The following is a 26,513-nucleotide window of genomic DNA, read 5'->3' on the forward strand; positions in this document are numbered from 1 at the left end:
TTTACTTACTCGCCGACAATTGCGATAGTTTCCTAGACGGGTAACTACTATATCTATGTATTTGTTTGTATTATACAACCTCTTTCACCCTTCTAGGAAAACCCTGATGATGGTCTTGTTTTAGACCGAAAGCGCTTGGTTTTTGACATAAATAAATTTCACACCGTAGTACTCCTGATTGATTTATTTAATAATTTATCCTCTGGTGTGCACAGCCATCCCCATAGTATGCACAGAATAGTTATAACAACAAAAAAATTCGTCTTTCCTTCACCGATCTGCACCCGAAAGCTCCTGGAGCTGCCACGAGATGAGCTTCTGAAAAGTCAGCTTCAGATGAGACTCTGTGGATCGGAAAAAGAACAGCACAATTTTGGCCTTCGTAAGATCATCAGTTGTTTATTAAATTTCAAGCGGCAACTTTGGAACGCTCTAATGGAAAGCGATTGATCTATTTTTTCATATTCGAGAGAAATATTTTGACCACAATAAATTTCAACAAATCGCGTAAGATTTTTGTCTTGCTGTAGACATGTAAATAAAAAGTGTGCGATCCTTGAAGGAAATTGTGCCGCGATATCATGTTGTACAATTATATTTTTTCGTGGGAATTTCACAACCGCCTTAATAACACATTGTATAAGTACATTTGTGAGGGAATTTTAAAATTAAAAGGGTTCTGCATTGTAATTCTACAACACAACGTTTTTTTCTTTGCAAATTCACAAGAAAAATTGTCAAATCACAATAACTTTGTGAAATAACGTTGTGAAATCACATTTTCATGTGATAATTCACAAAATTATTGTGATTAAAAAAAAATTTGATCACAATAATGTTGTGAAGTTACCGTTTCATGTTGAAATTCACAAATTTATTGTAATATTGCATTGCAGTTGTAATTTTTCAGGTGAATATTACAAACCTTGTGATATCACAGAGAATTAACACATATTTTCTGTAAATTTCATATTCACTGTAAATATACATGATAGTTTTACATTTTTCATGAAATTTCGCAACACCCTTGTAGAAACATCCAGATATTAGTTGTGAAAAAAATAATCCAACTGTGTAACTGTAACCTGTCCAGTTAATATATGGGTAATTTCACATTGTAACCTCAAGATTTTTCTCAGTGTATGGGGAATGAGTTAAAAATTGAGTTCCTGGTGCATCTGTATGTGGAACATACACCTACAAAATTTCATGTATTTTTCTCAGTGTCATTTCAAACAAATTCAATAAATACATATTAACTCGTCATCTTTGAAGCAACGTATAAATCTTCAAAGGGGCGTTTCTGAGCATGACTCAATATAAACTTTTTGTCTCATTTTGAGATTCCGAACCTATATCCAAATGTTTTAACATTAATCCTGGAAAACCCTGCATATTGTTGTTAAGATTATTCTACTCAGTTTTAAAGGTGAAATTAAGTATGTTTCCTTTTCAATCAACCATCAATATTCACGCATCACGGATCAAGTTGTAATATGTTGTTATTGTTAAATATACAAGTGTGTACATAACGTATGAAATAAATTAATTTTCTCGCACTGAGACTTAAAACAAGAAAAAATTGAACATGTCGATCTACTTCTTAAGAGGGGCACATTTTAGGCTTACCTCTAGCTTCACCCCCTGAGAGGGGGTGAGTGCCACCTCTAGTTTCTGTAATAAGAATGTGGGTCACGTGATAACTCATTTTAGGTCAGTCTCCCAAACGATCGACAAATTCTGTTGGACCATACTTATAGTTTCGCCAATTGAATAATAAACAATAACTTACTTTGCTTAATTAAATATTTAAACTGAAACCCTTTTTATTCTGCCTGACAGTATCCCAAACGATCGACAAATTCCTGTTGGACCAAACTTATAGTTTGGCAACTCAAATTAGCACATTCGATTCTAATTCTAGTTTCTAAGTCCGCAATTATATCAGGTTTCGTTTTATAAACAACATTTTTCAAAAATTTCTGTTATTATGACAGCTTGAGAAAACTAATAAAAATAGGAATTTTGACAAGCTGTCATGTTAACAGAGATAACACTAGCAACTTCAATCTCTAGGGCTATAATCTGGAGCGAGAGACCTTTAAAATGAGGTATCACTCGACCCCCCTTCCCATTACAAAAACTGAGGGTGGCACTCGGGGGTGAAGCTAGAGGCAAGGTAATATGCCTAAGAGGTGCCCCTCTTAAAAAGTAGATTGACGTGTTTCAGCTTTTTTTTTCAATCCCTTTGCAAGAAAATGAATTTATTTCATACTATATATATACACTGTAGATCAGTTGTCTTGAAAAATGAACAACCGACAAAATAGAAAGCTTCTCGAAATTCATACCTTTGAAACCTTTGTTGACATTTTTGGCATAGGTACATATAAAATTCATGTTCACGAAAGTGAATTAAGGACGGAGTGGACCTGTCTTTGGGATCTTTACCCAGGCAGATTTATCATCTTTTTATTATTCCATTTAGATTACCAAACGCAAAATTACCTAGTGCTCATTATTTTTTAGGTATGGCAGCCCCCATCACAACAGATCACAGTCCGTCAAGACTCCCGGAAGATCTTCTGGCAGACCGAATTACCTATGCCTTCCACAACAGAGATCAAGGGTGGCTTCGATGCCCAATACAGGAGTTGAAGAAGAATATTATAGGTTAAGGCACTTTTCCATCACTGGAAAGGGAATAGTTAATAGAGGTGATAGTTTGAAGAGTAGAAGATCCAGATCGAATAATTCAGTAGCGTCTAGTAATTCAAGGTGAGTTAAGAAAATTTTATTTTATTATTTACGAATGAAACGTCATATTTAGAAGGTTTTTTGTTTCATCGAGGATAGCAATTCTGTATAGCCAGCATATAAGGTATCAGAACCTAAGAGCTGATGATTTATTGTGATTCGATAGCTTCCATGTTTTCTGTTTTCTCGAAAAGTATTCGAGGTCATCGTCCTTTACTTCTATAACCACCTTTCGTGGATTCCATTTCCAATTTCTATCATATTGAAATCTTTAATTCATTGCCTAAAAAGCTGAAAACAATTAAAAAGTACAATTTTTGAAAAAAGAGATCTCAGAGTATCTCTATTCTTAATTGTAAACATTATAGTTATAGTTTGGTGAGGGGGTTACATTTCACTGCGACCTTAAGGTCTATTGATCCCCCCTCCGAGTTGTTCTGACAACTGCGCAATTGTAAACCTTTCAATGTGATTGAATTTGGCAGTGCTTGATTGTAGTTTCTTTGACTCGAATCATATACATATGTGGTAGGTAACTGAATTATTATTATTGAAATGATATTTACTTGGTGCCGTATTATGGCCTTCTCGCTCCATATGTCTGCTTCAGCTCAATTTAATTTCGGCCTGTTTTCTGGTTCCTAAGAATAAAACTATAAATTACTTTTCAAGTGCCAACTTTAGGGTGCTGTGCTTAAGAGTACTTAAGACTGCCCAGAAAAAAAAATATGAAAGACCCATACTGTCTATTCTTTGACAAGAAATGATCCCTCAAATCTCACTCTCTCGCTCTGTATTCATAACTCTGTATATATAACAGAATCGTCAGTGCGAGCCTAAAGTGAGAATTATAAGTATGATCAGATTTTCGATAAATATTCTGTCAGGTGTAGATAAGATACAATAGACGGGATATAGCTTTTTCAAGTGATAAATTATGTCCAACAAAAATTCCAAAAGTCTGTTCAGCTTATGGTAAAACAGAAGCGAGAAAGCGCTTGAGTGAAATATAGAACGAGCATATTATAATAGCTTCTATTCATGTGACGTTTACCATTCGTATTCATGTTTGGTGAGTCATTCTAGTGAATAATGGCCATTATCTGCCAGTAGATTATTTCATTTAATCCACGATTGTGAAAAAATTATTTCTGGAATATCCAACCTTATTTTCAATATTACCTTAATTTATTTTACTATCTCAAAACTCGTAAAGCTATATCTTTCGACATTTCAATATTTCTATATTCAAAGCCTTTTTCCACGGTTTTGAACATCAAGTTCTGTAGACCAGTGAAAAATATCGCATAAATCACAAGTGATTAATGAATGTTTGGTGGACAATCAGTTAATAATGGCTCGTTCATTACAAGTGCTTTTTGAATGTCATAATGCTTAAGGGGAAGTTTTACCTCAAGAATCTCCATTCAAAAACAGCATTCACTAGTTCTTAATTTACGCTTTTAATTTTTTACGTAAAGCCTCGATTTTTTTTGAATTGAAGTTAAAGGACGTCTTGATGTCACCGCGCCTCGTTTTTTCCCAATTTAGTTGGAATTTTATGAGGAAAAAAAAGTTGAACTCTAGTGTCTATAAAACCTGTTTTCACAATCATTTTTTGACGGTTTTTCAACACATTCTGATAAAAATAGGGTCGGGGTGATATCGGCGAATCAATTCTTTATATATTGCAAAAATTTTTCATAGTGATATATGCCAAAATTACGCTGAAATTCGGGAATCAAACTGAAAATTCGATTTGACTACTTTTCAATTGAAATTCGTAATTGAGGCTATTGCTCAAAGATGTGGCTATTTCCGCATTTTGGGTAGCAACCGTAAAGCAACAAATGTCTATCGTCTTGATGCCGAATCGTATGTACTATTTCCCCTCGGAAACACATGAATCATGAATCGATCATAGATAATGATTCAAAATGAATGGGGAAAATTTCCGTGCCATGAAAATTTTATCCCCAGAAATAGGATCGATATTCAAGTTTCACGTCAAGTTCCATGACGAAAGCAACAGATTTCAAGATCAACTGAAATAGTAGCCATAACCTTGATTTATACTTATCTAGGTAAGTAAACATTCGAAATCGGCTGATTTGTTAATCATGATCGAGCGAGCAGAATGTTTATGTATTCTGACAGCTGGAAATAACTAATCACCTATTTCTGTAAAAACAACTTTGGAGATCGATAACACCAAGAATCTGGAAGTTGCTTTACTGAGTTTGAGAAAAATCAGAATAAGAAGTGATATATTTATGTAATCCACTTCTCGAATTATTCAAATACTTAAATTCTAATATGAGCGGGACCATAAAAATATTCTTCAGGAGAATCGATTTATTTTTTCCTTCTATATCGGTCATTCTTCGAAAAATCATGGATTATATGAGTACTTTAAAATTCAACTAATTAATTGTTAAAAGTTATTAATGAAATTAAAATCTTCAAGCTAGTGATGATATTCTTGATTGACTAAGGTAGGCAGATGGTAAATTATTGGCCCTTTATATTGTACCAGATGGAATTTATTAGTTCCTTCGAGAAGTTATATTGCACCATCAATCTAGAGCCGAAAGTTTCATCTCTATTCTTTCCTCCGCACCACTTTTTTTGGCAATACGTCTTCTTAATAAATTCTTGTTTATTTATATCTGCCTCTTTCGACATCAAATTCATATGAAGGATAATCTCATATATGCGGCAATCCTCGTTGGAAACAAAAAGGTTGAATCAATAATTATAATTGAATAATATCCAAATCTAGAAATCTGCGGATATCTAGACTCTGCAAAATCAATATTTTCAACCGCACCTCGTCGAAAGTTGGGATTTCCATAATATGAGAATGGCTTATCATCGGCTGCGCTTCTATGAGCAAACATGGTTGTAGCCGCAATGTAAATTTATTCAACATCTCAGAACGAATTCCAGAGCCACAATATTTGAATGTCTCCCCATGAAACATTTTGTAATATATTATAATGATTAATTTAAAATTTCTCTCTCATTGATTATGTTGTTTCTACAAAACGTAATCGCATAATGAAATTAAATTTCATGCTATAACCATATATGGTGCTTTCGTTTGCATAGGATGTGTAGCACTTTTATACACTCGGTGTAATTTACCCTCGATTTTAGTATTCGTTTGCTGATTAGACTTATACCAGCGTAGGGGAGGTGTAGTTTATCTTAATTTTATGTTAATGTCACGGACGTCACAGTAATCTACTTCAAAATGGATACGATTAAACTTAAAATTTGCTATCATCAGAGTGCAGTGTAAACTCCATTCACTTTTATCTTAGCAGTCGGTTGGCCATGGAAATTTGTCACATTTCACTCTGTTTAGTACGAAAATGTGGGGATATGACGCTTGTCAACACATTTTTGGGTTTTAAATCAACGCTATGTTGCCCGTTCTACGTAAAAGTTTCTGTTATTACGTATTTTATCACAATGTCGAATCTCTTCGGAAAATATGTGACGAACATAATTGAAGTTTATACAAAATGATTGAAGACATACCAAATCCAGTTATTTGCATGGAAAATACAAGAGATCAGTATAATTTCATAATATGCACTAGCTTGAGGAGAGTTAATGTTCGTTATATTCTTTTGGCTAAAGTTTGAATACATTACATGAGTTGTAGATTGCAAAAATATTAACCCGAAGATGAAATGCATATGATGCAGTGGTTGAGAATAGGTATCTCCCGAAGGAATTAACAGATAATGATGAATGTTAAATTCTTCAACAAAAATCATCTTGCATCAATTCAAGTAAAAGGAATTAAAGGAAGTTTCCAGTCAAGATGAACTTCACCTTCGAACAAAAATTTCACACCAATAAACAATGAGCAGGACAACTGGCGCGTATTTGTGGCTGTTCATCATAATACATTGATATAATAATAATAATAATAAGACATTTACAATATATAGGACAAGTCAAATGAAAAATAGAAAAATCAATTTCAGGGAACTTATTCTACGATGATATTCATCGAAAATCCTGTAGTAAACTTTTCGCATTTTCACTCGAGAATTCACTCAAACATAAAATTCTCAAATACCACCACTTTTTCGGGTCTCCCAATAGAAGGAAATTCTTTGTCATCCTCTTCATTCACAATCTTTCTGATTGTGGAAATATTCAGCTGAAATATAAGTCGTCTAGATTCAGATGAAACATTATTTAAATTCTCTATTCTCTTACATTGAATATGTTCGCTACCGTCTGACGTATTGTGGATTTTAGAATATCAGGGTATGGGTATAACTATTTGAATGAGCGGACCTGAATTCTAAATAGCACTTTCTGAAACACTGCCTCTTTTTTCAATCACTTTAAGCATTTTCGTAATATTAATTGATAAAAGTTGTGGCTACGGCGTTATGACATTAACGACATTTCATGAGTGCCAACCTTACTCCGTTCTAGTTACAAAAAATTGAGAAAATTATTTCATGGCCAACCGACTGCTGAAATAAATGTGAATGCAGTATAGATTACCAATAAAAAGATGAAAGGACTAAAGGACCTCTAAACATGGTAAGGAAAATCCTCGGGAAAATCTGTGTGTGTAAGCTTGATGGGATCAGGAATGTTATATAAGCTGTTTTTTTCGCTGAGCCTAGTAAAGCAGAACAAACTTCAGTAAAAGCAAACATTTTTGAAGATATAAGTTTTCAAAGTATTTTCCTCCTCTGGACATTAAAGGGGTCTATTTTTAAACTTTTTTCAAATTTTGCAGCTTCAGTCATTATTTTTATTTTCTACGGATTCATATACCGTGTGCCAATTTAAAAAGTTAATACGTTTAATATCTAGGCCCTCATGCAAAATCAGAAAAAATGCAAAAAGGGTCAGGTAAACTCCAGCAAACTCTAAAATCTTAAATGGGAGGGGCAGTTGAGTGATACCTTGTTTTGAAGATAATTCGATTGGCTTTTTCAAAAATGCCTTATACTTGACCTTTTTGGTTAGTACTCCCGAAAAATAGAAAGTAGGGTAGTTCCAATAGCAATGAAATTACTATGAAAGATTTTCAAAATGTTGTCCATTATTTTGTTCACCAAAATATAATCTATTTTCTCAAAAACTTCAACTTTAATCTCTTAGCATGCTTTGAGTATTTTTACTTGTAAGTAAGAAGAATCGTAATTTTTCTACATCTCTGAGCTGTGTTTTATAAAGAACTCTGAATGTGTCCAGAGGAAAAAATCTAAAGGTATCTAGTCTGGAAAGCGTGGTGGCCACTCAATTGGTCTTCTTCTACCAACCCATTCATCTTGGAAATGATCCCTGCGCTATAGCCTCACTGGATAGAAGTTATGTGGTAGATGTAGATAATCGTTTTATCAATTTGAAGGCTCAGTTAGCAGTGGTGTAACAGGACATTAACACGGTAAATCGCAAATTTTACCTGATACGTTTGGCAGATGAGCATTCATTCGCAAAAATGATAGTTGACGATTATGTATAGGTACCCCATTTTTTCGACTATTGTGACGTGGAGATATTACCAGCTTTCCAGTTAAGTGATTATGTGTTGTCCTTTCAATTCGATATATTATAGCTCATTTTCAATTACTTCTTTCATCACACACATCGAGCAATTTTCTGAAACATAACAATAGCATGTGAGCCTCCAAGTATGAACTGAATTTGTTCATTGCTTTTGTTGAAGAGAAGCTACAAAGATACAAATCATTGTATGTTAATGTAAAAAAATCGTCGTTTTATGAAAATATATCAGTTTCATTGAATTAATCGATCGTTCTGAAAAACAAATCACAAATTACTCAATGGCATATCTTTAAACCTATTCACAACGGGATCATTCTCAATAGAAACTCAAGAAAAAAGCTTAAGAATCGAATTATTTTGCAAGAAACTGTTCGAAAGTAATTTATAATTCAATCATTTAGAATATAAAGGATATCTCCGAAAATTGAGAATTCAAATGGTTTTTCATCCACAAAAGAGTGGTCTCTAGGTTTCACGATAATATTTATGGCATTTTTAATAATCTGAATTGATTCTGACTTTTTCTGCTTAAAAATTAGAATAATATCTCCGGAAATTTTCCGTTGAATACAAGAAGTAAAGTCAACAATCTGGAAGTGTCGGAACAAGCAGGTACAACCCTAAAAAACGGCGTGAAATGGGTTGCCCGGAAAATATGCAGAATATGCAAATTTCGTGAAAGTGAAACTTAAAAACAAACGGCTATGTGTTTCAGACACGCAAAAGCTTTATTCTGAATAATGAGCATGGGATTGGTGTAATAAATTTTGCGTAGGAAAGGTCCGAAAAATTAAAAGAGAAATTTCATGCAATTTTTCCACCCCTCTTCATCAATTATGTCTTGCTTTTGTGCAGGTGAATGATGTCCTTGTAATTGGATAACTGAAAGCAATAAAGGGTTGGTGATTGATGGGTTTCCACAATTGTATTATATTTCGCAACTCGGATTTTTTTCAAGAGTCATGGTTATTCTAGAAAGAAATACATTTTTATTCCATTAACCGATATTAAAAATCACAGAATTCATTCCACACTGCTCAAGAAAACCATTCATACCAGATGAATGATAGGGAGAATGAAACAATTGTAGACGTTGACTTAACCTAGAACCCAGACCAAACATATTTTAAATACAGCTTGAAAATAAAAATCACTTGAAAGATAGTATGTTCCAAAATCTTGTTTCTCATAGTGACTATTTCATAGTTATTTATACAACAAGTGAGTTGAATGAATGTTTATTCATGATAAGAAAGTTTATTTCTTCGAGTGAATATACATTTTTAACTCACGTGTGGTATACAAAATATTATCCCATTTTGATGAAAATTCAAATAATGAATGCTTTTTAGAGGAAATATATAATAATTCAAATTCATATCAAGATATCCCTTCGATCGATGGTGTTGCTATGGCACTATGTAATTAATTCTTTGCAAGTGTCAATGAAAATTATAAAACCCTCAGAAATTCTTGATACGTGTTTCTAAAAAATGTTGAGCGGTGAAGACGAGGTTGTAGTTCCCGAGAGCATTATAGAGGAAGCAAATGAGGCAGCAGAAGCAGTTATTCCACTGAAATCAAAAACTTTGTACGAAAAGGAATATACGGCATTTTGTACCTGGAGAAATAATAAGAAAGCCAAAGATGTCAACGAAAAAACATTTTGGCTTATATTTCCGAAAGGTCCAAGAAAGTTAAGTCGTCGTCTTTATGGTCCTACTATTCGCAACTCAAAAAAAATGTTGGCTCTGAAAGAAAAAATAGACAGATTTTACTTAGTCACCGCCTTTTTGAAGCAACATTCCAGAGGATACGTAGCAAAGAATTCGAAAGTATTCACAAGAGAGGAGTTAGAATATTTTTTATATGCCGCTCCTGATGAGCAATATTAATTGATAAAGGTAGTTTTTATTATGGGTGTTGCTGGAGGGTGTAGAATTGGCGAGCTGGTGAATATGACCTTAGATGATGTGGAAGATCGGTTATTCAGATTCCTGATACGAAAACCTATAATAAAAGAGTTTTCACTGTGGTCAATGATAGTAATAAGGTTGCTGCACTTGATATATTCCGCAAGTATAAGAACTTGAGGCCAAACAAAGTTGATTACAAGCGACTATTTCTAAATTATAAAACGAAAAATGAACTGTCCAGCCTGTAAGTTTGAACTCATTTTCTAAAATGCCCGCTAAAAGTATTTGGGTCTTTCTGATGCTGAACAATATACAGGACACAGTTTCAGGCGATCTTCTGTAACCCTTCTCGCAAATTTTGGGGCAGATTTGACAGTTTTGAAGAGACATGGTGGATGGCGCTCAAGTTCTGTTGCAGAAGGATATATTGAGGATTCATAACAGAACAAAATCAATATTTCTGAACAAATACTTGGTGGGGTGACTAAAACCGGAGTTTCTGATGCAGACGTGGATATTCCAGCAGGGCCTGAGAATTCCACAAACATATGTGCTTTTACATATGTGTTACTTTTGAAGGAGGTGCAGGTTTTCAATTTCATTTTGAAAATATTCATAATTGTAATTTCTACTTTAATGAAAGACATAACTGTTAAATAAAAATTTTTGATGAAGTTATAATAATCTTATTTTACAATGAGTCTAACCTGCATTTTGTATGGAAAGAATAATTTCCAGAGGATGAGTGGACAATATTTTATTTCACTAGTCAATTCAAAAAAATTTAATTCACTCAGTGGATAAACGTCAACTTACCCTTGTTACCATGGGTTGACACGTCTTTAATCGTCAAAATGGGATAAAATATTATATCAACGTAAGTTTAGTCTATTATTATAAGTGTTGTGCACACTAAAAGGGCGAAAATCAATGAATACATGGGGAACTTCAGTGTGGGATTATTTTATTTTAGAGTTGAAAACCAAGCGATTTCGGCCATCATCATTTTTCAAGAATGATAAACCAGATTACGTTCTCTTGTATGAGCGTTCATAAAAAGATACGGCAGAATTATTCCACTCGGTAGGATCATTTCTATCTGAATGATTCTCCATTTTCAGTAACGACATTTATATTCCAACCAGCAAAAATTATTTCCTTGAACTCGACCAGATGCGAAGATTTTAGAGGCTGAGTGGAATAAGGAGTCTTCGAAATTCACTTGCTTATTATAAAGTAGAAAGCTTTGGGAGCACCCCTGTAATTTGAGCGAACATAAACGATGTCTTTATAACGCGATAAAACTGTATATTTATTCGGGGAGTCATGCAAAAAATATATTAGCATATTATAGTCCCGCCTCAGACGTTAATTACATCCGTTCTTCGTCAACTTAGAACTCTAAGAAAATCGGAATAAAAAAACGGATGCGGATGGACGAATTCCAGATAAGCTCCATAATCACTCGGGCTCTGCCTAAATGCAACGCTACAGAGTTATTAACGTTCAGGGAAATATCGTTCTGCTTCGTGGAATGTTAATTACAAGATTCGTTCCAAAAATTCAATAATTACGTTGAATATCCAGCAGAGGGTGCGCCTGCCAAACATCTGACCATTATATTCAACTGCTGAATTAAATTGAATCAACGAAACAGAAATATGGTTCTTCTTGCAAGAATTGGCGATGATATTACACGAAACTGAAAAAGTAGAAAAACGTCACTAAGATATACATTTTTCTAACATTACAATATTCTCTATCAATGTCTAAAATATATCCTCCCCAACACAACTAACACAATATTCAGCAACTGTACAGATATTGCATTAAAAATGCCATGCACCTGATTGCAGCATAGAAATTGCTATACTGAAACTGCAGTTTCTGTGTTGATAATACTGCATATTAAAAATGCAGTTTTTGATATACAGTGACTGCACAGTTTCTTTATTTATTATTCTGCATTTCCGAAATGCATTATTCGAAAAACAGTTACAAAACGGTTTTTGAATTGCAGTATTTGATATTATACAATCACTACACAGATACTGTATTGATGATACCGCGTTCTAATAATGCATTTTGTGATATACAGTAACAGTAAATATTCTGCATTGATATTCCTTGTATTGTGAAAATGCAGTTTTTGATATAAAGTGACTGCACAGTTTCTGTATCTATAATTCTGCATTTCCAAAATGCAATATTCGAAATACAATTACAATATAGTTTTAAAAATGCAGTATTTGATATTATACAGTTACTCCACAGTTTCTGTATTGACAATTCCGCTTTCTAAAAATGCAGTTTTTAATATACATTTACAGTGAATATTCTACATTGATATTTCTTGCATTGTAAAAATGCAGTTTTTGATATACAGTGACTGTGCACAGTTTCTGCATTTATAATTTTGCACTTCCAACTTATTCTAAATACAACTACAATACAGTTCTAAAAATGCAATATTTGATATTATACAGTTACTACACAGTTTCTGTACTGATAATGATGCATTAAAAAATGCAGCATTTGATATACAGTTACTTTACAGTTTCTGCATTTTGCACATGCAGTTTTTGATATTCAGTGACTGCACAGTTTTTGTTTTGATGATTCTTTCATTTTTCTGCAGGCGAGTATAATGACGCATAATGCATCTGATGAATAGACTAATCAAAAATGGTTTTTTCGTCGACTTCAACATAAGATGACATTTTACTTACTAATTTCCGAACGAAAAATCTACTTTTTTGATGGCAAGTATTTTTCGTCTGCATCATATACTTTTCGTCCGTAAACACTTATCGTCCGCTGTGTTTGCCGCTTAGAAACGAATACGATAGTGCCGATTACTCAATCTCTTGAGCCCAGATTCATAAAAACATGAAAGCCTGTGATAATAACTGGCATTTTCTCTCATTAAATCTTTTTACGAAATCTGCTATTTTTACGAGTGAATCAAGAACGTGCTTTGAATACTAAAGTGTAAATTGTAATCAATTATGGATAGTGATAGCGATATGGATATGAATAACATTCCTCCAGATATGAGACAGTCGGTAACTAATGCCACACAAAAATGAGCAATTTTAATTTCTTAAAGGTTTGTGAGATTGCCAAAAAAATGTAATAAGCACCTCAGCAAAAAACTGTAAATATTTTCTCCCCTGCTCAATAGCCTCGGATATCAATTTGTGGACTTGACTGTAATAGTTCTTCGTCCTTGGTACATAAATAACTATTATCATAAATGAATTATTAGTCAATGATCTGATACATGGTTGGTTAGGGCGTTACAAAAAAAACGAAAAAATTTCCTCGGTCGGAACGTTCTAAAGTTTCGCCAAAATGCCAAAATAGGCCTCTGAAAATATGAGCCCTTAATATTAATGTTTAGGTTGTCCTCACGCACTTTTCCATTTCCCATAAGAATAACACAGGAAAAAATCTTTTTTCTTCTGATTTTTATAACTAATGAACGATAACTTGCATTGCAAAATCTTTCCTATATTTAGTAGAGAATTCAACGCTCTACATTGGTCTGAAGTCATTTGTTGATAAATAAACTCAGTCGAAAGTTTTTCTAGGTCAAATTTTAGGTTAGCCGTTTTTCCGAATGATTTGCCAGAATATTATGTTTTTAGAAAAAGAGAGACCAAAACATTTTACAAAATATAAATTAGACCTTTGTAGACATGAAGAAATTGTACTTTGACCTTCAATAACTTTCGACTGAGTTCATTTATAGAAAAATGACCTCTTTTGTAGACCGTTAAAGTCTTTGAAAAATATAGAAAGGATATTGCAATGCAATTTATCATTCATTAGTTATAAAAATCAGAGCAAAAAGAAATATTTTTCCTGTATTATTCTTATGGGAAATCGAAAAGAGCGATGTGGACAAGCTAAACATTAATATTAAGAGCTCATATTTTCAGAGGCCTATTTTGGCATTCAAACGAAACGTTTTTTTTTTTTTTTTTGTAATACTTGGTACCGAGCTTGGTACTTCTGTAATTCCAGTTCAACCGGAAATAACCTCAGCTGAATTTCTTTCATAGAGATATTCTGTAGTATTTAGAATTCATAAATACTAGAGCTATATGCTGGCATGAACGTTTTTCAAAAATATTTCGGTGATTTTGAAAGATACGTGTTTTAGCGTTGCGATGGTGACATCACACACAAAAATGTTTGAATATAATGAAATCAGATTTTGGCATAGTCCGATCCGCAAATGGTTGTCTGTCATTTGTCATTGTCATTTAATGCTCCATTAAATTATTCATTCTTGCTCAAAAATGACAATGATCGGTTTTGGCGCTGGTGTTGTACCTTAGTCATGAAGAATGTATAATATTTTCAATGTTTTGTTCATATCCTGAAAGAAATTCCATATCACGGTAACGGAAACCTTTTCAATCTTTGTTCGCGGTGCTATTCTGTACCTGATATCAGTGACAATTCAGAATTACTACCGTTACCAAAATAACACAACTACCTGATATCACCTGCCATATAGGATTATTCTTTGTGCATTGTGGGAAATGTTAAATCCCACATTGTGAACAAGTGAACCACGAATCAGAATCGATCCATGCTATTTTGCTGGTACCGAGAATTCAATAATTGTATGAAGATTATGTACACGGTGTTTGAAAAAATGAGTCATCTTCATTTTCAACGGTTGGAAAACTATTCAAAATAAACCAAAAATTGGCTGTATAAAACTTCTGAAGTTACAAAGTAGTCACCGATCAAGTATATCCTAAAACGTCCTTTGATTTCTTATACTGTCATTTTCAGAACGCCATCTAAAATCATGAGTAACATGATATATGTCACTTTACTTCCGTAAATACCGTAAATAAAGTGATGACTTGCTGTTCGATATTTCGGAATGAAATGATGAAACCCTATTGGAAAATGATTTCTCATTCTGTCTAATTCTAATTCTCATTTTATTTTATTTCATGTATAGACTTGATTAAAACTTGATTTGTACTTCTTATTCTTTCAATCAATTTATATTTCTGATTTTGTCATCCTCCACACTAAAATTTGAGGGAGAATAATTTATCACAATTATAGTTCATTTCACCAAGAATTTCCCAGATTCAACAATTATTATCATAGGTATTTATTATTTTTTTATTGTCACTGAAGCGCCAATTGAAAAACTTCGTTTTCGGTATTATTTCAGGTTTGCAATTATGATCACGCTATTTCTCATTCCACTGTTTAGAAATTTGTGAGATTTGAAAATGACTTCCATGGAATTGAATAATTAAAAATTTTTTCCATACATTCAATTCAATATTAAAGTGTTCCAAACTCCATAATTCCAAATACTACTACGCTGAAATATTAACCCTTTAGAAATTTCATCAAACCTGAATCAGAATTCCCAAATGTATTAGGAAGTACAAAATTCTCATTGGAGGAACAAGCAATTGTAACGAAGGGCTAGCAAGTTTCTTTTCTGCTTACATCAAACTTTTTAATGAATTGCCAAGTAAACACCTCGTTCTTGATTGTTAATCTTAACGAAGGGAATATTTGTAGAATGGAGTTGAATACTGATAAGAAACAATACAGCATTTCGAATTTATTACAGAAATCCTACTTTGTGAAGAGATCGAAAAGGTATATGGAGAGGATTTGAAACCTACATAATAAATTGCCATTGGATCTGTAATTTAAGATATTCATGTCTTCCTTCGATTGAATCTCCTCTTTTCTCGTTTTTGATGATTTGCAAGTTTATGAATAATATCGGAGGAAGAATATATTTAGAAAGTGTTAATTTTAAATTCATATTTTGATGCATAACACTCGAGTTGATTATGTTTCAACTAGAATAGAATAAAATAGAAAGATACACTGATCATATTAGGAATAACTTTTACTTGAAACATCTATAGCCTGTTGTGACTGAGATACTGAGTGTTTCATCAAATATGTATTTATTGAAATGACGTGACCGATCTGGAAATCCATAATTGAACTAAAAACAGAATTATATAATTTTCAATTAGGTACATGCGTTGTTAAACCATGACATAATTTTCCCACATCATTTATAAATATTTCGAGTACTCGATTCAGTCATGAGTTTCATGAGCTGAGAAGTTACCATCCAAATAATCTTTCATTAGGAATTATTTGCAGAAACCCTATACATCACTTTGCGTAACAAACTAAGAACAGGTTAAATAATAATTTACACTCATCAAAGAATACCTACATCAGGAAAGGCAACATGGATGGCTTACATAGTTGAATGAAGTTTAAATATTGTAGTTTCCACTAGTGCTTCAACTGTGATAATGAATTTAAGTAATCTAAAGTTTCACGCTGTTCTGTTAGGCACATATGGTAACGAAATTGGTCGTTAGTTGAAACATTAAACGTTGGGCTTGATCATTCTGGAACACGAATTATGATGGACTTTATTATATCAAGGGTGTTTTTTCATACGTAATGGCTCTCTAGATGAACAGAGATTCATTTGAAATATGATTGTAGCCAAAGGATGGGTCTTAGTGGAATGACGAATTTTTGCCATTAGTGTTTTGATCACCATTTCTATGTCATATGGAAACTAAGGCACAATCGAATAATCCTAAATTTTTGGGCAGTGATCTGAACACTAATGGAATCAGCTAATAATGTGGCCGTTTTCACAAACTAACAGCATAAACCAGCTTCATCAAATATCCTCACAGGAAATAAAGCGAAGGTCTGATATCAGTCGATCCTAGAGGTGATTACTAATACCCAATTAGCCCAATTATTTACTAATAGATCTTTCATCATCGTTGTTTGAAGCTGTACTCGTTTGTGTAGAGCAACGTGCTCCATATTCCGATAATTTACTGGAATCTGAACCCTCTCTTTTCTGGCCAGGTAGATTTTCAATGAACAAATAAAAAATGAGGGAAGTGGTGGGCAAATTTCGACGTTTTAGCACTACAGCATTTAAACCAGAGGAAATAGACGAAATCTGATACCCCATTCTCGTTCTCTTTTTTTTGAAAACTAACAAGAGTAGCAAGCAGTCTTCACCTGGCCACCTTCTTTTGTTTTCGAGTTATAAGCGAAAAGTGGAAAAATGGTGATTTCGAAATAAATTTATATCTCCGCAAATATTGATAATAGATCTCTGAAATTAAAACATTATACAGGCACTTTTTTGAGTAGAATCCAGTGGCGTGCTTGCTTTTCTAGCAAGATTTTTAATTACGAAGCTATGACCCAAAGTTATGTATTTTTGAATGGGAACACTAGAATTCTGCTCAATTTTTTGAAAACTTAATTTTTACTTATTTCAAAAATATAGAGCATCATATGGTATGTATCGATATAAATAATAGAAAATGGCCAAAAACCTGTTTTCTAAATATTTCTGTAGTTTCAACTTTCGACAAGCACAGAAAAATAGAGCTTCCTATAACAAGAGCAGTCTCCTTCTGGCAATGTCATTCTTTCTATGCTTTTCACCAATTTCGACAAAATTTGGGATATAAAATTTATGAAATATATCTAGATTCAAATTTTGTGAAAATTGGCGAAAAACATAGAAAGAATGACATTGCCGGAAGGAGACTGGTCTTGTTATAGGAAGCTCTATTTTTCTGTGCTAGTCAAAAGTTGAAACAATAGAAATATTCAGAAAACAGGTTTTTCACCATCTTCTATTATTTATATTGATACAAACCATATGATGCTATATATTTTTCAAATCGGTAAAAATTAAACTTTCAAAAAATTGCACAGTAATCTAGTGTTCCTATTTAAAAAAACATAACTTTGGGTCATAGATTCGTAATTAAAAATCCTGCTAGAAAGGCAAGGACGCCACTGGATTCATTCAAAAATGACTAGTACTCTTGTTAGTTTCTCAGAAAAAGAGAACGAGAATGGGGTATGAGATTTTGTCTATCTCCACTGGTTTAAAAGCTGTAGTGCTGAAACATCGAACATTGCCCACCCTCTACATTCTCGAGCGCGGTGGCTTTTTTTCTTAATTTCAAGCTTATGATTCAATATTAACGGAAAAATATAATCTGACAGTTTCAGCAAGCCGAAACCATAAAAATTGGTCATATATGTCACAAAAATCAGTTTTTTTTAATTTTCTCCTCTCCTTGGCTTCAAATTGTTTTCGCATTCATCATAAGAGTTGTAGAGCTTAACATTTTCTACACATTTTATCCGAAGCAATATTTTCTACGTTTGAACGTTTCACAGATAAATAGCGATGAATGTACATTACACAGGGTTTCTACATTGACCTTGGCTTTTCGCATGTGTGGCTAAGCTCCTCACATTTATCACCCTCTAACTCGGAAACGGCAAGGGTATGGAAAATTGCTTCAGGAATTTTTTTTATAGAATTTCCTAATAAATACAGAAATGGTCAGAGGTACAGGAAGGGAGATATTTGAGGAAAATTCATTGTTAATATCTTCAGACTGTCAGATAAAGAAACCCTCCCCCTGATTAGTGTTACATTAATGGTCAAGACTTTTGCAATAACGAAATTAACCATCTGTATAATAATCTGACACGCTCGAGTATGTACAAGTAACTTTTTTTGGATTTTTGAAGGACCGCTGTAACCTTGCGTCACCTCTAAATTGTCAGTCTCTTGAAAAGTGGCTTCCTTTGGGTCCAGTCAACATATCCTCTAAAAATCTGATTTTAAACTCTTTCGTACAGCCAGTCCCACCACGCAAACTGTCAAATTAACATGGATTTATCATTAGAGACACGTAGGGCATAAACAGTATCTCAATCTGACACGTTCGAATATGTACATAGAGCCTATTTTTCTTTCCACCATCTAATTATTTAGACACCGTTCTTTTGAATATCAGGTACTAGACGATCAATTAAATGATCAATAAAAATGAGAGAATGAGCGGAGTAACAGCCGCATAAGGCATATTGGATGCCCAGTGCATTGCACCAGAGTCAATTCAAGTATGAATTTTGAATTTGGTCGAATCTTCATTTCAGGCAATATTGGTAAAATAATTTTTTTGGAAGCCCAGCAGCACTGTGGGAGTTCAGTTCCTAGATAGGTGACGACTTCTATAAAAAAGTGTGATGGTTTTAATTTGAAATTTTCGTTGATGACTGCGATTTGAATGAAGATGGTGCACTAAAGCATTTCAGGCTTCAACTAGTGGAATTTAAGGTTCGATGCTTGGGTCTCTATCATCCAATAACTTATTGACGAGTTACTGAATCGATAACAAATTACCAAAATTTATGGTGGGTCCAATTTTCTGATTTCTCCCTTTATACAGTGATCATCATCGATATAACGCTAATAGGACCTGATTACTCACCCGCATTGCATGATTCAATGTGCGTGAAATGGTGGAATAGCGTGATCCCTGAACGTTTTTCATCAATTTGTTTTCAGGATGTGGACCGTAACTGCTAACTTTATTATTTTACGTTCTGATCGACCCGTTGAAAGTGTGAAAAATCACCACCGAAATTTTGTCGCACATCGATAAATCCTAACACTAGCACTCATAGCGTAGGTGTTTACTGTTTCACATTTCGAATAAATGTTTGAGAAATGATTCTCTTTATATTAGTTTCGTTTCGAAAATCGAATAAGTATTTGGTTGCACATTTCACTCAAGGAACGAAACATTCGGAGATATGGTTATCAGCCAAATATAAATTTGAGCTTTTAGTATAATCGCTCTAGGAGTTATTCATATATCATGTGGTTGTGAAAAATCGAAATTATGTTGGTGATAGCAATATCCTATGCAGTGAGATTTTGGGTTATGAAATTCAGGTTGGTAGTAAGAATAACACTGACCCATAGATCAAAGACCTATAATGCTCATAAGTCTATAGGGTGTCCCACGGTGGGTGGTAGACGTTTACGGATCATAGGATTGTTCTAAAAATTTGCTATATATATATAATACTATGGATTACGCTCCTGATCTATCTGACTGAAACATTTTCAATTTTGCAATGTTGCCTTTTGTACGAAAACATAGCCCGAACTTAATTTCAAATGGTACACCATATTCTTCAAATTTTTTTTGCATCTCTATCCATATCTGAGTATTTTTGTGTAATGCAGCCCAATTCATTTTCAACTTTGTTATGAAATAGCAAGTATGTACTTGAGTGATAGTGCTGAAACAACAAATTGAAATAACAAAAGCTTCTAAAAAGCTCAAAATCAATGATTTTGCAATATGAATACCAGTTTTTCAAACTTTGCTGTGATAGCAATATCTTTTCTATAATAAAATTACTATTTCCAAACAGAATCCTAAAATGTTTTATATTCCTATTTCATTGGATCCATGTTTTTGAAAATTTTTTGTGGAATGTCCGAAAATATAGGGATAGGAAAGTACCTAACCAAAAATAGTCAGACGTGGATAGGAAAGCAAAAAAAATTTTAACAAATAGGGTGTCAAATTCGAAATAACTAAAAGTCAGCATTAAAGATATTTCAGTCAGATACTTAGATCAGGTAAAAGCCTGAACCCTAGTATTCGGATTTTCTGAACAGTCCTATGGTTCTCTGTAGACATCCAATAAGTCACTCACCGTGGGACGTCCTGTACATACACATAAGTCTAGTCTATGCACTAGCTGAAGATATTTTGAATTTTGTTCTGGTTCTTCATTTTCTTGGTTTGATAAAACATATTGGGAAATCAATGAGATTATCGATTGTACTGGGGCATTTGGTGTCACCTATTTTCAAAAATCTGTTATAAGAGCAGAAAACATTTTATTCAAACAAAATTATAATAAATAACTATATTAATATGTGCAATTCATGTTTTAAAAATAACATTCTTTAAATGGCTTCCTTGATTATCTATACATTTTTGCAATCGGTATCGAAAATTTTGCATAACTCGTTCCAATTTTGCTCCAAGCTCCAATATTATTTATTTCTTCCAAATTATATAAGTTGTTGGATGATATTGGACGCTTTTCGTAAACCTTTTCCTTCAGATATCCCTAGAGAAATAATCAGGAGCCGTCAAATCGGGGAAATTAGCTGGCCATGTTTTGTCAACAAATTTTGATATCAAGCGACAGGAGAACAGTGCAACAAAATTAGAGTTTTTCGTGCTGTAAATGCGGTAGCCCCATCTTATTGAAAACAAATATGATTTTGTCGTAGTCTTCGCAATTCGGACCCTAAAAATACCAGTAACATGTAACGTAACGTTCGGATTTTATTGTAACATTTCTGTTGTTCTCTTCAAAAACATATGCCCCTATGATTCCAAAAATTGAAACACCACACCATACGGTGACTTTCTGATTATGGCGGGGGCGTTCATGAAGCTTTTGCGGATTTATTTTCCATGACAAATTAAATTGCAACTATTGACGTATAGGAATGTGTCACCACAATTGTCAAATTATTATTTGCACAACGCACTATGAAAATAGATGAAACCAGATGCCTAAGCTTGTATTAGTCAGGCTAAGAAAAGATCAGTTTTTCAACCATATATAATATATTCATGGTGTTTTTGTTGACATCTGTACAAATTCCTGAAAATAAGTGTACAGGGTGGGAAAAAATGGATGGCACGTTTCCAATATGGATTTTCAAAAGATGGACAATGGCCAAAACCCCATCCCTCTAACGTTTACCTTCTTTCGTTTTCAAGTTATGAGTGAAAACTCATTTTTCTCTCTTTCGTAATGTTTAAATGATATTCAAAAACAAGTGATACATTTTACATTTATTTTTTTCAAGTAGGATGCAGTGACATAGTCAAAGATTTTTTTGACTCCTCCACGTCAGTGAAAGTGGTAACTTTGAGTCAGAGTATATAATATTCGTCGTGTTTTCAATTGTTCTCCAAATGAAGAAACTACTTCGATCGTGTTGGCAGGTCATTTTCATTGATAATATGATATAAATGAATATAAACATAGGGTTTATATTTAAAAAGATGGAAGTTACCACTTTATCACTGAAGTGGCGAATTGAAAAAAATCTTTGACTGCACCACTGTATTCTACTTGAAAAAGTGTCTGTAGAATGTAACATCACCGAAACTTTACGAAATAGAGGCACCAATTCAAAAAGCCGAAAAATGAGATGGACCTTATAACTTGAAAACAAAAGAAGTTAGCGGGATGCAGTTTTGGCCATTATTATCCATCTTTTGGAAATCGAGGTCGAAAACGAACCATTCATTCATTTCTCCCTAGCTCTTGAGGTTAGAGAGCTGCCATTCAATCCCATCAAATTTTGCCCACCCTGTATCTACATTTTGTAATCGTCTCAGTAGAGCTTGGAGTAGAGCTTCCAGATTTATGTAGATGTAGAATGAAGTTCCTTAGTCGCACGATTTCGCGGGGTTATACTGATTGTTCCAGTAGATAAACCTAATTCTCATTTTCGCTGGCTATCGCGGAATCAAATGCCATGTAAACTGACAGAAAGACCATTTACCGTGCAATCAGATGAGGAACAATAACGGAGAACTGTGTCAGCATTATACCTAAGGCTTTCTCCGGAATGAATTCAATTTAACCGCAACTAGGGAGAAGCGATACAATACACAGGACAAACACGAACAGAAATGCCGTTACGTAACACTGAACAGGCAGAATATATTCCCGGGATCTTACTTGGGTATATTCCTGATAAATAGAGCTGATTCATTCGAAACAATTTTATCAGTCGCTGTTCGTTGTTCTGCAGAGAGCCTCGAAATGGGGCTCAAGCACGGATATCGGTTTTCAGGAAGGGTAGTTTCAGTTGCTATCTTTCACTTTGATTATAAAGGAAAATTCTACGATTGATACTTTGTGGATGCTACGAATGAAACTTCAATTTGATTGATTGTAATCAAATGAGTCACGACTGTTTTGTTGTAGGTAATTAAACTTCATAGAAAACAGATAACCCTTGATGATTAAGCGTTCACCCCTTCAGAGGTGTCAAAAATATGGCACTTTGTCAGAGACAAAATTGAAAAGGCAAAAGTTCGCTGATAGCATAAATCATTATTCTGAACAAAAAATAAGTCTTCCGTTTTACTCTGTACAGGACTTAACACCAATCAAAACTTTATTTTGAATCCATGTAGTGTTCTTGAAATGAAAGACTTTTGGTTCTATTCCCCAGACCATACCATTTCCAAGAGCAAGAGACAAACGTGATAGAGTAGAGAACACTGACGCTTGTTTAAATTTTGCTGAATGAATCCTAAAATGTTATAATTTATTAAAAGAGCTATTTCGTATATACATATGTACTAGATGCACTATTTTCTATTTTCTACCTGAAATGGCAACATACTGCTTGAGAGCGACAACATGGTAAATAAATCAACAAAATAAAGATTCCAACTGCTGGAGTTTACAGGCTGAAAAAAGGTTCCTTCTGTTGCAAAAGCCTTGATATCAAGGTTTTATATCGGGTAAGGCCTCTTCTAGCTCTTCGTACTGCTCCTGCTGTTTCGGCATTGAGGTTAGCAATGAAAGGCTGAGGAATGTTTTGCTATATGTCACCGTCAAGCATTAAGCTGCATTCACAATCAATTCGCGGGCCGAAGTGCACTTCGGCACGAAATTTACCATTCGCAATAATCTTGGAACCAAATACTCAAATGAATCAAAAATGTAACTGATCAAAACATAAGCATCAGCATTATCTATAGCCGGCACGAAATTCCTTGGCGAAGTGATAGTTTGCAACTTGCAAGAAATTTTGTCTTGAATTTCATTGTGAATGGTAACGGAGAACGCCATCTGCTAAGCTTTCGTGCCGAAGTGAACTTCGGCCCGTGAATTGATTGTGAATGTAGCTTTAGTGTGCTTGTAATGTCTGCGGTGGGTCAGATAAGCGCTGTAATTGATGTGACAGTGCAGACCAGACATGCTCAATACAATTTTGGTTTGGAGAGGCAGCGTGCAGTTTAACCTTTGTTCAAGCAACAAGCTAAACCATAGTTTTGGTTTGCACCAAAAACTTCAGAATCGGATCGGAGTAGTTGAGCAGCAAGGGTGTGGGAAGCTACGCGCGAGCTCATTCTGAATGAATAAATGTGCTGATCTGGAACTATAATAAATTCGAACGTCGCAGTGAAATGTAACCCCCTTACCGAACAATAAACTATCGAATTTGACACCATCCTGTATATTATGTATATTATCATATTAAATTAGATATAGTCCATACAAGAATGATTGACATCCCAGTAGGCATTAAAAGTCTAGGCGCAGCTTACTATCTGGTCATTAAAGATCTTCAATGATTTCTGTAATTTCAATCACAGAACTGAAATTTATAAATATACCTAACCAAGAAAAATGTTTCAAAAAACAGAAATATTTTAATTCAGAGGTCAGAACATATTAATCAGCATTCAAAATGGCCACATATCCCTAAAACGTCAATAGAACACTGTTCATTCACAATACCAACCTGAATTCCTTGCAATAGAAAATATTAACTTATGTGATATTACCCACTCAAATTCGACAGTCCAGAAGGTAGAAAGGGTCAAAATAAAGCGTTTCACCAAAAATCATTTATATACAAAACATTCAGAATGAAGAAGTTGAAAAAAAATTTAAAATAATTACTGAAGTAAAAAATAATAATAATACGACCCTAGACCGTTTGCTAGCTGAATTCGCAAAAACTCTCTCTCCTGATTCGACCATGGGGTTTCGTCTAGGATATTGGCTCGTTCGATATTTACGTGGTAATGAAAATGGAAAATTGCCGAATTATTCTCATGATTTTTTCTGTAACTTACAAGATTTTATGAAATAGTTCATTTCGATACCAACTGACAGAAGAGATTTAGGACACAAGTGTAACAAAAAAGAATAATACTTCAAAATCTCACCGATAAAATTCGTCTAAATTATTCACGAATTTTTTCACAATCACAATCTTCTTGTTCGAACATTCCAAGAATCGTCGTAAAAATGGGATGAAATGGGAAAACATCATAGCACTTTTTCAGCATATCTAACATAGGCACTTTCAAGAAACTGCCACGATTTTCTACATTTTTTTTCACCCTATATTGCACGATACAACAATTATGATTCTCTCAAAAGTAACCTGATGCATTTAATCCGATGAACTTGGTACTGAACCATTCATTGTCCAGCCATTATGTTTTGTTTCGTTTTTACGAATCCGGAGTCACCTTCCACAGACCCGTATTCAATGAAATTTTGTCGAACTTTTAGGGGTTGTCTCTCAGCCATTTTGGATATTTTGTATAGACAATTTGTCGTTGAACGATTTATTCTGATGAGTTCTACTTTCTATCAAAAAAAGCCCCAACTTTGAAAACACCCCATATATATTCACATTTATTTTCATCTTCTTTTAACTATTACTCCAGCGAGTGATGTCTCCCCTTTGAAATAGGTTGAAATCTGATGGAAAATCACATTTTAAATAGCGAGGATTGAGTAAATTTCCGACGACTGAACGTGCCTCTGAATATTTCAGTATATCCAATTGTTCGAACATGTCTTCTCAAATATTCAATGGATCGACACGATTGGGCTGTCATCAATATCGGTTGTGTTATTCAATCATGCTGGATTCACATCTGGATGAAGCGAAAGGTAAAACCAGCCGGATGAATGAAACATGAAGGTTGTCAGTCTTTGCTTCCAATCGATTCGTCGTCATTCGCAGAATACGCTCAATGACATTAAAAACATTTCTAGACAGATGTTTCCCGAAAACATTTCGAAAAAATCGCTTTGGAGTATGAATAGTTTAATGCATCGATAGTTTAGGGAGTTTAAGACCATATGTGGTGATTTTCTGTGTTTTGAATGACAATCGATAAAAAGTATATCAGGTTACACATTCGTGCCTAATATTAAATTCTTGTCTCCTGCCGTGCGAAATAAAAAATGATATTCAATATATAAACATCAAATGATGAGAGAATGAAGGAATCTGATTCCACTCAATGAAATGACTCAAGCAGATTGAAAATTTAATGTCAGGAGGTATAACTTGATTTACCTATTATACCTTACAATAATCGTCATAAAAAAATTAGGATTTTTATTCAAAATTATTTTAGATGATGTCGTATCTCAAATTTGGGATACACTCTAAACCATTTTCTGACATCAAAAGGAGCGCAATTTGAAATGATCAGTCTGTTCGAACTTTAGAGCGTAGATACATAGAATGTAAAATGGAAAATATTCTTAAAACTGAAGTGAGATAATTTTTGGATATCGCTAAGATGTCTA

General features: G+C 33.8%; 1 protein-coding gene across 2 annotated transcripts in view; it reads left to right on the top strand.

Moving 5' to 3' along the window:
- Positions 1-26,513, top strand: part of LOC123306880 — a 306,081-nt gene that overhangs the window by 196,814 nt on the left and 82,754 nt on the right. For both annotated transcript variants that reach the window (XM_044889060.1, XM_044889061.1), the window contains exon 5: positions 2,530-2,778. In XM_044889060.1, the coding sequence (XP_044744995.1) occupies positions 2,530-2,778 (249 nt within the window). The remainder of the gene's footprint in view (positions 1-2,529; positions 2,779-26,513) is intronic.

This window comes from Coccinella septempunctata, chromosome 2 (genome assembly GCF_907165205.1).
Source record: "Coccinella septempunctata chromosome 2, icCocSept1.1, whole genome shotgun sequence".
NCBI lineage: Eukaryota > Metazoa > Arthropoda > Insecta > Coleoptera > Coccinellidae > Coccinella > Coccinella septempunctata.